Raw genomic sequence first — 11279 nt, 5'->3', positions numbered from 1 at the left:
GGAGACCCCCGCCCCTCCCATGTCTCTGTCCACCCTCCAGCTGCTGGGTGCCATGTCTCGATCACCACAATCCTCTCCACCAAAGCCACTTTGCAGCAGTGCAGCTCCAATGTGTCCTGCCATCTCTGCTGTGCAGCAAGACATGCAGGATGGCATGCAGGAACATGAGCTGCTGGGCCTCATCCTGCACCCACCAGGAGTGGGGTTAGTGGAGAGAGAGCCAATTAGCCAGGGACCTTCCTGCCCCACCCCACCAGCTGCAGGACTCAGGCCTGAATGAGAGATAGTGGCGACCCACCCATGACTCCTACACAAGCAGGGTCAAGAACTGGGACAGTGCCAGGGGGGAGGAGACTCCAGCTGGTGTGTGACAAACATCCCCATCTTTGGTGTCCCAGATCATGGAAGAGAAAGGTCTCCATTAGGGCTGGTGGATCATCAGAGACAAGACCTTCTACAGGGGGTCAGGGTGTTGAGAAGGGGCAGGACAATCTTGGTTCCAGCACAGCTGGGGAATGTTTGTACCTTTTCTCGGCCCTGGAGCTGCTCTCGGATGTTCTTGAGAGCAGCCTCCTCTGTGGCCACATCCACCCATTCCTCCTCGTCCTCTGAGTCCCTGGGGGTCCCTGCACCAGGGAGAGAAAGGGACAGGGTGACGTCTGCTGCCATTCGGGGGAAGGTCAGGGGCATGGTGGGGCAATGTGCCCCCTTCCCATGTCCAGGACCCAGGGCAGATCAGGCCCCACACTTCTCCCTCTCAGTGATGCCTTCAGCCCCCAGCTCCTTCAGGAGCCCATAGCAAAAGACCACCCACACACACTCCCTGGGAGCAGCAACTACTTAACTCAGACTGAAGCATCTTATCTAATGCTAATCCATGCTTGCCCCTCCCCCCAACTGGAGCATCAAGGACTAAAGTGGCAGCAGCTAGTGTCAGTGGGGTTCACTGCTCAGTGGGCTCAGGCCAGACACCTGGGCTGGGGAACCCGCCCCCATAGCACTGGTCAAGTGCCTGGGCCTAGTGTGTTCACAGCCCCCTCCTCACCCCTCCCTGAGCCCAGCTTGGCTCCTCACCTGGAACAAAGCAGCAGCGCCCATCAGCTTTGCTGCTGCCCGAGTCCCAGGCGCTGCTGCTGTCCCATGGGGAGCGGGCCAAGCTGCTGGTGCTGGGACAGGGATCCTCCACCTCCTGCCCTGGGGAGGCTGGAAGGTCCTCAGTGACCGGGCAGGGTGATGCCTCCTGCTGGGAATCAGGGCTGGGCTCCTGCAGCCGGTGCTTTCCACACAACAAGCCCCAGAACCACCCTGCCCAGTTCCACTGCTGGGCTGGGTCCTGCCTGCCCAGCCGCATCCTGGCCCAGCTCCATTTCAGCCTGGCTGGTGCCTCTCCCATCTCAGCGCCTGCGCCGGGAGCGGGTTTCCTCTGCCAGAAGGCTGGGCACTTCCACCTCCTGGCCCAGCCGGGAGCTCCTTCCCCACCTGTGGGGTGGAGGGGCTGCTCTGATCCTGGGGAAGATGGCAGCTGCTTCCATCAGGCTCTGGGGCCACCTACAGACCCTTCTTCCTGAACATCCTCAGGGAGTAGTCTCCCACAAGTGAAGGGCTAGGAGCCCCATTGCTGGGACCTTTTCAAACACATTGGAGATGGCTCTGGAGAAGCCCCTCCCCAGTCTGAGAGCAAGGGGCTCCTAGGAGCGGTTTACAGATCCAATCTCCTTTAGGAGAGATTCTCTCCCCCTCTTTCTGCCTCTCCCCAGATGGACAGGGGCCACCACAGAGGAACCCTAATGCCACTCACTTGCTCTAGGTGATGGAGTGATGGGTGGCAGATGTTCAGGGACACCAGCGGTCCCTCCCCTCCTTCTCACTCTCCAAGTCCAAGGCAGGATGGAAAGGGTGGTGACCTGAGGAGTTATCCTGCCCAGCCAGCAGGCAGGGTGATGACAATGGGCAATCGACTGGCTGTGAAAACAAGAGTCTGTCTTATTGCCAAGAGACAGAGAAACTCAGCCAGCAACAGGGGGTGCAGAACACTGCTCTAGTGCAGGGGTGGCAGCACCTACCAGCTCCTGACATCCTGGCACTTTACACAGCTTGCTGGAGCCTCCCAACCCCCCTGGGCTGTAGGGACTGCGACCCCAACCCTACTGATGAGAAACAGGCATGGGGAGGGGAAGCTACTGGCTTAGGGTCACACCAAGTGTCAGAGCCATGAATGGGACCCAGCAGTCCTTATTTCCAGCCCCCTTCACTAACCACTGCTGCACACTCCCTCCCACAGCTGGCAATTACAACCAGGCACTCATGTCCAGTCCCCCTGCCTTTGAGAGGGAGTGTGCTCTGCTGTAGTGACTGGACTAGGGGATTGGGAGTCAGGACTCCTGAGTTCCATTGCTGGTTTTCCTATTGAGCTCTGGGACTTTGGGCAAGTTGCTCCCCCTCTATGGCTCTGTCCCCAGCAGTCAAATGGGGATTTAATACTTTCCCACTATTGGAAAGTGCTGGGAGAAATCCCCCAGCGAAAGCTGCTCTGACAGTGCTAAGCAGCATCTGACCATTAAAGGTCAGAGTGCACTGCCCAGGAGGAGGAGTGTTTGGCTCTGGGGTTTCACTACAGCCCCGTCTGTAGAGAGGGGCCCACCCATGGAGTTTGGCTCAAGAAGACCAATTCTCCAATTTGTTAAGGGCATTTTGAATTCCAATCCTGTGCACCAAAGTGCTTGGTGTCATCTGCAAATTTTAGAAGCATACTCTCCACTCTATTTTCCAAATCATTAATGAAAATATTGAATAGTACCGGACCCTGGACTGATCCCTGCTGTATCCACTAGGTTCACCCTCTCAGTTGGACAGCCAAACATGGAGAAAGATTCTTGGAGTATGGGGTTTCAACCAGCTGTGCACCCACATTATACTAATTGCATCTAAACCACATTTCCCTAGTTTGCTTGTGAGAATGTCCTATGGGACTGTCTCAAAAGCCTTATTAACACCAAGATAGATCACATCTTCTGTATACCCACCTCCACTAAGCCTATAACCCTCTCAAAGAAGGAAATAGGATTGGTTTAGAATGATTTGTTCTTGACAAATCCATGCTCACTAGTCTTAAAAACCAAATTTTCCTGTAGGTTCTGACAAACTGATTGTTTAATAATGTGTTCCAGTTTCTTTCCAGGTATGGCAGTGTGGCTAGCTAGTCTCTAAGTTCCAGGGTTCTCTTTGTTCCCCTTTTAAACATAGGTACTGTCTTGTTAATGGATGGGAAGATGTTCTTTTTCAGGGGTCTCAGACGAGAACTGGGGCACAGCACCTGGTTTGTTAAGGCCACCAAAATGGAGGCAGGAACCTATTCTCTCCTCCTGGCAAAGAACTCCAGGTACCTAAAAGAGTGGGACTCACACCCCTCAATGGGCTTTAAAAAAGACAACGGTTAAAACTTGGTCCCGACCATTTCTTGTTTCCGCAGACAAGACAGTTTAGAATTCCTTGGTGCTCAACACCGTGAAACTCCCCTTTCTCCTTCACAAAGGGCTTTAACGCCCCTTATCTCACCCAGGATCACAACTGCCCAGAGTTCACGAATTGTCCCTGTTCCCATTGGACAGATGGGGAGCCTGAGGTACATAGAAAGGGAAGTGACCTACCCAAGGGCCTACACAGCAAGGCGGGGACAGAGGTGGAAAGAGAAGCTGCCAGTCCTGACTCCTGTTCTAACAGACAATAAATTCCCCAGAGGCAGGGATAAAGCCCAGGAATTGAGATGGTGGAGAAATTTCATTGAAACTGTTTCTGTCAGAAAATCCCATTCAGAATAAATCAGTTTGTTTCTTGAAATCATAACGAGTGGGATGAAAATTCTTTGCAAAAATATTTTGTTGGAAAACATAAGCATCTCCTGTTTGTCACAGTGTGTTAAATTGTCTCGTCGCACACAAAGAGGAGACACTTAGATCTCAAAAATTAGATAAGATGCTTCAGTCTGAGTTAAGTAGTTGCTGCTCTTAACAATTTAAAAATAAAATACAAATAAAATAGAATATTTCAGCTATTCTATTATGTCATAATCTGATCTGAGTAAACATGATAGGACACCTCATATTATGCATTGCTCCCCCACTGTGAGGTAGGTAGGAGCAGATGGTTATCCCTACTTGAAAGAGGGAGAGGCTAAGGCTGAGAAAGGAGAATTGACTTGTCTTAGGTCACACAGCAAGTCAGTGGCAGAGTTGGGAATATGACCCAAGAGCCCTGACTTTCAAACTAACCATCGGATCTTGAATTTCATACATTGAATGACCTTAATAAAGTGCTCTCAAATGAACGCCAAACCAACAACAGTTCATAGTAATTATTCAGCAAGTGTTTTAGGAGAACTGGAATGTTAGCGTGAATCATGAACTGCTCAGAGACAATTAATGCAGAGAAGCAGCAAAATTCATCAAACATATGACTGGTTATGACTTATTTACTTGGTCTTAAAAGAGAATGACAATGACCTGAGTTTCCTCTCTGTCAATAACCCCCTGCTCAGCCAATCAGGGTAGAGACTGAGGGTTCTCACCAGTGGGGATCAGTGTCCAAGCACTATTTCAGCCCCACATTTTTGACTGACTCCCTCTGACTGACTGACACACACACACGCACGCACCCATGCACACCCCTACCTCCTGGTGGTGGGAGGGGAACAGGGGAAAGGACAAAATAAGTAAGAGAGGAAGAGAAAGGAGGGAGGGATGGAGAAAAGGGTAAAACAAAAAGGACAAACTCTAATGTCCCCAGTAATTCTAAGGAACAAAATCCTAGGTGGGGAATAAAATTCTGCCACCTTAAGCTAGTGTTTTCCATGCCTAGAATTCAGCTGGCACCGGATGGATCAGACTGAAGAGGTTCCAGACCTCTCAGAGGCTCTTACCTTCTAAACAAGGATATCTGTTTTTGAGTAAAATCAGTAAAAAGAAAGGAGAAAACTCGAAAGAGGTTTCTCCTCATGCTCAAGTACGTGAACCCCAATACTCTCTCAGTCCTCAAAGAGACACCTTGAGAAGGAGACTTGCTGAAGTAAAGCCACAGGGGTCTCCAAGGTTTCCCTGGCCCTGCGCCCCTGTCCTGCCTGGCTGATGTCAGCATCTCTCTGTGAGGTCACCACCTCCCCACCACCTTTGACCAATAGGCTGAGGTTCTGCAAAAGGCCTTTGTGATGTCACTGCCACACCCACCCTTCCCCTGCAGTGCCAGACACGTTGGAGGTTTGAGCTACTCCCTGTGGATGACCCCACTCAATCAGTGTTCCTTCTAGGAAGCAAGCGAGCTAGACAGTAAAACATCAGAGGCTGCTCCCAATGCTACACTCAGTTTTTCAGAAATTGGTAGATTTTATGGCCAGAAGAGACCATTAGAGCATCTAATCTGACCCCCTGCATATCACAAGCCTCCAGTATACCACAGTAGCTACTTTATGAGCAAACACATTCCAGAAAGGCATCTAGTCTTCATTAAACGACATCAAGAGATGGAAATTCCATCACTTCCCTTGGTAGCTTGTTTCTGTGGTGAATCATCTTCTCTTTTGAATATTTGTGCCTTATTTGTCATATGAATTTGTCTCTTTTCACCTTCCAGCCATTGGGTCTTGTTATGCCTTTCTCTGCTAGATTAAAGAGCTCTTTAATACCCAATATTTTCTCTCCATGAAGGCACTTCAACATTTCAATGAAGTCACCTTTCACTCGACTTCTGATAAGCTAAACAGGTTGAGCTCTTTCAATAACTCACTAGAAGGCATTTTTCTCCAGCCCTCAGAACCTCAGCTCTTTGTTGCCCCAACTTCAATTTCTCAACATCTTTTTCAAATGAGGACACCAAAACTGGATGCAGTATTCCAATATCAATCTCACTGATGCTGTGTCACCTGCCTATCCTACTCATGGCTCTGCTCTGACCTCTAATGATGGCTTTAGCCCTGTTCACCACAGCATCACACTGGGAGCTCATGTTGAGTGGCTTCTCCACTATGGCCCCTAAATCCTTTTCAGAGTCACTGCTTTCCTGGATACACTTCTCCATTCTGTAGGTGTGGCCGGCGTGCCTTGTTGCTAGGTATAGGACCTTGCATTTGGCTCTGGTCAAACTTGTTTTCTTTGAATGGGCCCAGCTTGCCAAATGAGCCAGATTGCTCTGTATCACTGCCCTCTCCTCATCAGTAATTACCATTCTGCCAGTATTTTGTCACCCAGTGATTGTATGTTTTCTCCCAAGTCATTGATAAAAAATATTTTAAAAAAATTAGTCCTTGAGAGCTTCTTCAGACCCTTAGTACCCAGGACCTGCTCCCCACAGCACAGTGAGAAAAGGCCATCCAGCCCTGCTGGTACATAGGGGATAAGCACAGAACAAACACACCTTTAGGAGCTGTGTTGTCCATAGGCTCTGAACAACATGTGGGGGGTCAGCAGCTTACAAATGCACTACAGACCTGTAGTGTAGACAAGTCCCAACTGTGTCTTGGTTTCCTACCCTGTAAAATGGGGAAAACAAACAAAACCTTAATTAGCTCTATTTGATAGTTGGGGGAAACTGAGGCACCCAGCGGTGCAGTGCCTCGCTCATGGTCCCAAAACCAGGAATAGAATATGGCAGGTCTTCTGATAGCCAGTCCTGGGACCTAATCCCAGTTATCCTGGCCTCACTGCTCTAACTTTAGTCACAGCCTCCATGTCTTTTCCTCCATGTCCCTTAATCCCACGTCACTGCAGAAGAAAGATTTTCTGTTAGTTAGCTGGCTCTAATATATGTGGATGTCATTCCAAAAGATGTGCTCTGGATCAGTCACATTTTATGGCTGGCTGGCTGAAGGAACCACTTGGTGACATTCTAGGGCCTGAGTTATACAGGAGGTGTGATTAGATGCACATAATGGTCCTTTCTGACCTTAACATCTATCAATTGCCACATTTTCTGCTGCTAGGAAGATAACTCTGGACCAATTTTCTCTCATTCACTTTCAGTTGGAATAATTTAAATCCAGGCCAAAGGATTTCCTCTTCCATTGTGTCTTCGGCACCTTTGAGAGCATTTGCTATCCAATGACTGGCTTTCTGTTGTAACACATACTTGCCTATGTGTTCTCATTACGCTGGTAGTTCTCCTTAATGTGTTTATGATGCGCCTCTGACATCAGGATGACTCAGTTTACAATAATCCTGCCTGTTTATGACAACAGCAGAGCAGTTTTTAATCCACTGGGTTGGTGCATATCAGTTACTTAATTTTATTCTATCTGTCCATTATATACACACAAACCTATTAGATCAAGTGAAATTTTTCAGGTTATGGTGGTGGTGGAATAAAGAACACAGGACTTGAATACAGAAATAGGCCCAACATGCTTTTTGCTATTTCTGTCTGAACCCTCTCTCCTCTAGTTGGTCTTACATTGAGCTGTAGCAAGGTTATATTCACAAGGGAAAATCTCCACCTATCTGCATCATTAACCATAAGGAAGAGGTTGAGCCATTCTTCATTAATGTAGCAACTGCAGAGCTGTACTGTTAATTAGTAGCAGCTCAAAAAGAGCCTGTAAGCTGTGTGGAGTAAATAGCTCACATTTCCAGAGTTAGCATGTATTCCAGCATCATTCCAGTAGAAATCAAGTATCCAAATATTATTTGACTGGCTGCATGGAGGTATTATACCTATAACAGAATGCCTACTGCATCCATGTGCTGTGCTTACCTGTAGTTACTTTTATGTTATATTTTGTGGTTATCAGAGGGAGTTTCAGAAACATTTATCCTCTCTGAGGATTTCAGACCCTATGTTACTGACCACCTTTGTAAAGTGCTTTGAGATCTACAGATGAAAAACTCTAGCTAAGAGACAGGTATTATTATTAATTATTTCTGTATTATTCTGGAAGTAAACACCTCTGAAATTTTCAACACTCCTCATCCTCTATTCCCGGGAGAATTTCTCCCTGAACATTTCAGACCACACTGAGCCACATTTCAAGGTGTGATTCCTGCTGTGGATTTCAAGTGCTCTTCTCCGTTCCCGTTTGAAGGGATTTTTCCTTTAATGATTTCAGTCCTCACACCCTTGCCCAGTCAGGGGTACTTCTAAGGATTTCAGACCATCCCCCCTCATTTCATTGGTGACATGTGGAGCAGACTACTGGATTATTTCTCCTTTTGACAGTTAATTCGTAGAGCACCAAGTGCGCACTACTGGAAATGTTTTCAGCTTTGAAACTCAGCTCAAGACCATTAATGCTTAAAACAACTTTTACATATAAAAGGACTGACAAGACGAAGGAAAAAGTAGTTCAAACACTTTTATTTTGTAGTTTAAAAAAAAAATCATTGTCGTCATACCTAGGGATTCCAAGTGCTGATGCAAATGGAGATAAGACATTGACCAGTAATTTTAACCACAATATGTCATTTGCTAACAAACCAGACAGTCAGAACACTCAAAGATGGGAAGGTAAAAAGCCACAAAGGAGCTAGAGATGCTTAGAGAGACAGATGGTAGTGAACAGTTGCCATATACATAGAATCAAGAGTCTGGCATACATATATTGTATGATATGTTAGCGAGGCAAGTGAAAGGCTATAGCGCTGAAAGTAGTTAGCCTATGGGAAGGATGATTTCCCTACTATGGTGTCTACTAACATTTCAGTGTGTACTCCTGGAACTGTCACGTTCACACTAGTAGTCCTGAAATTGATGAATTCACTTATTTTCACCCTGCAAGAGAAGCAAGACAAGAAAATGGAGTAATATTTCAAACAGAATGTATATAACAGGAAAACACAGATTACCAAGGTTGATCGTCACAGTAAAAAATAGGCCATAAGAAGACGGGGACTATAGGTGATACAGAAGGTTAGTGAGTTATCCTTTCCCCTTTGAGAATCATACACATTCCTATTCTAGCTCACGTTCCTAGTGAAATTTAGTTTGGTGATTCTTAGCCTAATCTCCATTCAAGTTTGTCATAAAACCACTGAATCCTGCAGCATTGAGTCAGAGAGACCCAGGACTAGAGTATAAGTCCTTTGTGCAGCAGCATTGAGGTGCACGGATAGAATGGTGGGTGTGGGGAAGATCCAGAAATATAACTCCTAGGGTGGTGCAGGTAAGGTTAAAGGTGCATTAGGAGACCTTTTTAAGGAGGCTTGCACATCACTTGCTTACCTATGCTTAGCTATGTTAGTCTTTCATTTTAATGAGAACAAAAAGGTACATAAAATGTACATATGATAGATCGTGAGAAAAACCCTGGACCAGCTAAGGATTCTAGGGTTAGCTGGTTTGAGTCTGGACTTTACCTCTCCACTGGCTTTTAAGGCTTCTGCTGGGGGCTCTTCTTCTGCAGCAGCTGGTTCTGTAGGGTGCTCTGGGTGAGATAACTCATCCTGCAGGATATACACAATACATTTACCCTTGTTGCAGCATGGTATATCAGCCATTTAATTTTAAAGAGGCTACTCAAACAGACTTTGCAAAAAGGAGTCAAATATTTCATATGTGGAGAAAATAACAGGTTTGCCCTATGGCATATACAGCTCTGATTCAGTTTTCTGTATTTGCACCTTGAAGTGTATAAAGTCTGTGCCTGCTGGAGAGCAGGGCTGTGAAAGGATTTGAACTGGAAGTTCTTACAGAATGAGACACACCCTACTTTCTCCTTCTTGGAGACTTTGTCCTTTTTTGTTAAGTAGTTTTCTTTAATCTAAAATGGAACATTGGCTCTTTGAACGTTGGAAACATAGCAGGTATAGATGAATTTCATTTTCACTTGCAGGAAGGGAGATTCTACATTGATTTTCCCCAGATTATCTACCTCACATTAGCCACTCATTCCATAGGGAGGATAATGTTCATCTGATAGCTCCCAAAATGCTCAAGTGGCTTCATATGAAGAAATTCACATCTATGTATCTATTTGACAAAGGATTAAATATTATAAATTCTTATTTTGCTGCCAGAATCCATTTCAAAGTTGGTGCAAGGCTCCATTGAGGAAATGGAAAATCAAGCTATATATTTGTTATGAGGCTCACTCCTCCTTTATGCTCATCCTTTTAGTGGGTAGCATTCTCCCTGCAGTGTGTGATTAGCACCTATTTATGGAAGTGGGAAGTAAAGGAATATGTCACACACTGAACCCAATCAGGAAGCACTTAAGGAACAATGCATCTTGGAATGCTCCAGTCCACATAAGAAGTCTTCCTGGAACCATTCAAGATACCATGTGGGCAATGGCTTCTGCCTGTAAAAACTGTGAGTCATGCATGGACATGTGACTTGCCCAGGTGACTTCAGAACTCCATCTTGGAGCTGGACTTTGCATAGGAAAGAGGAGGGGGTCTCCACCCACAAGAGAAAGTCTATTTAAGCCCATGGGAGATCCCTCCATTTTGCCTTCAGCTGGCTAAAGAGAGAGCCTCTTCCCCCCCCCTCCCCCAGATACCTGAAAGAAACTGGAACACAGGACAATACCTACAGGGGGTGTGAGTGATTGCTGGACCTAGAGTAGCAGGAGACTAGTCTGTAAAAGGAAGCTTACTAGAACTGGTGAGGTGTTATTTGTATTAAGTTTCTTAGGGCTTGGCTACACTTACGGTTTGCAGCGCTGGTGTGTGGCCACATTTGCAGCATTTCCAGCGCTGTTGGGAGTGATGCATTATGGGCAGCTATCCCAGCATTCAAGTGGCCACAACGTGCTTTTCAAAAGAGGGGGGTGGAGTGGGGTCTAGTGTGACAGGGAGCGGGGGGAAAGAGAGAGGGGATTTTTGGAGCCAACACTGTGTGTTTAGCTTCCTGACTTGAAAAATCAGAACATTTTTCTGACCCCTTAGTCTTAACTCTTAATTGCAAACAGCCTGCACGACTCCCCGCTGTTTCCCTGCCTGCCTCTCATTTGATTGTTTACAGCCAGGTACAGATGATCACAGCAAACAGGAGCTATGTTTGTTTTTTAGATAGCAGCAGCGGCAAAGGAGGAGCTCCACAGAGCTGTTCACAACAGGGAGGAGGATCTCATCTGATTGTTCACAGATTGATCACAGCAAACAGGAGCTGATAAGCAGCTCCGGTAGAAACGGAGCTCCGGAGGTTCACAACAAAACAAAGACAGGCTGCATAACAAAACAAAGGGAGTAATTTTAGTTAAAAGCATTCTGGGATATCTCCTTATTCCCCGGAGGCCAATAAAAGCGCTGGTGTGTGTCCACACTTGATGAGCAGCGCTGGATCACCAGCGCTGCAATCGC

The 11279-nt window shown here is 46.6% G+C and overlaps 1 protein-coding gene across 3 annotated transcripts in view; it reads right to left on the bottom strand.

Annotated features, from left to right (window-relative positions):
• Positions 1–8318: 8318 nt before the first annotated feature.
• SNCG (synuclein gamma) overlaps positions 8319–11279 on the bottom strand; it is a 41441-nt gene continuing 38480 nt past the window's right edge. For all 3 annotated transcript variants that reach the window (XM_039482259.1, XM_039482260.1, XM_039482258.1), the window contains 2 exons: positions 9333–9419; positions 8319–8748 (listed from right to left, as the gene is read on the bottom strand). In XM_039482259.1, the coding sequence (XP_039338193.1) occupies positions 8734–8748; positions 9333–9419 (102 nt within the window). In that variant the 3' untranslated portion in view covers positions 8319–8733. The remainder of the gene's footprint in view (positions 8749–9332; positions 9420–11279) is intronic.

The sequence above is a fragment of the Mauremys reevesii genome, linkage group 7 (genome assembly GCF_016161935.1).
Source record: "Mauremys reevesii isolate NIE-2019 linkage group 7, ASM1616193v1, whole genome shotgun sequence".
Classification (NCBI taxonomy): Eukaryota; Metazoa; Chordata; order Testudines; family Geoemydidae; genus Mauremys; species Mauremys reevesii.
The sequence above is the reverse complement of the archived record's forward strand: the minus strand, read 5'-3'. Positions and strand labels throughout refer to the sequence as shown.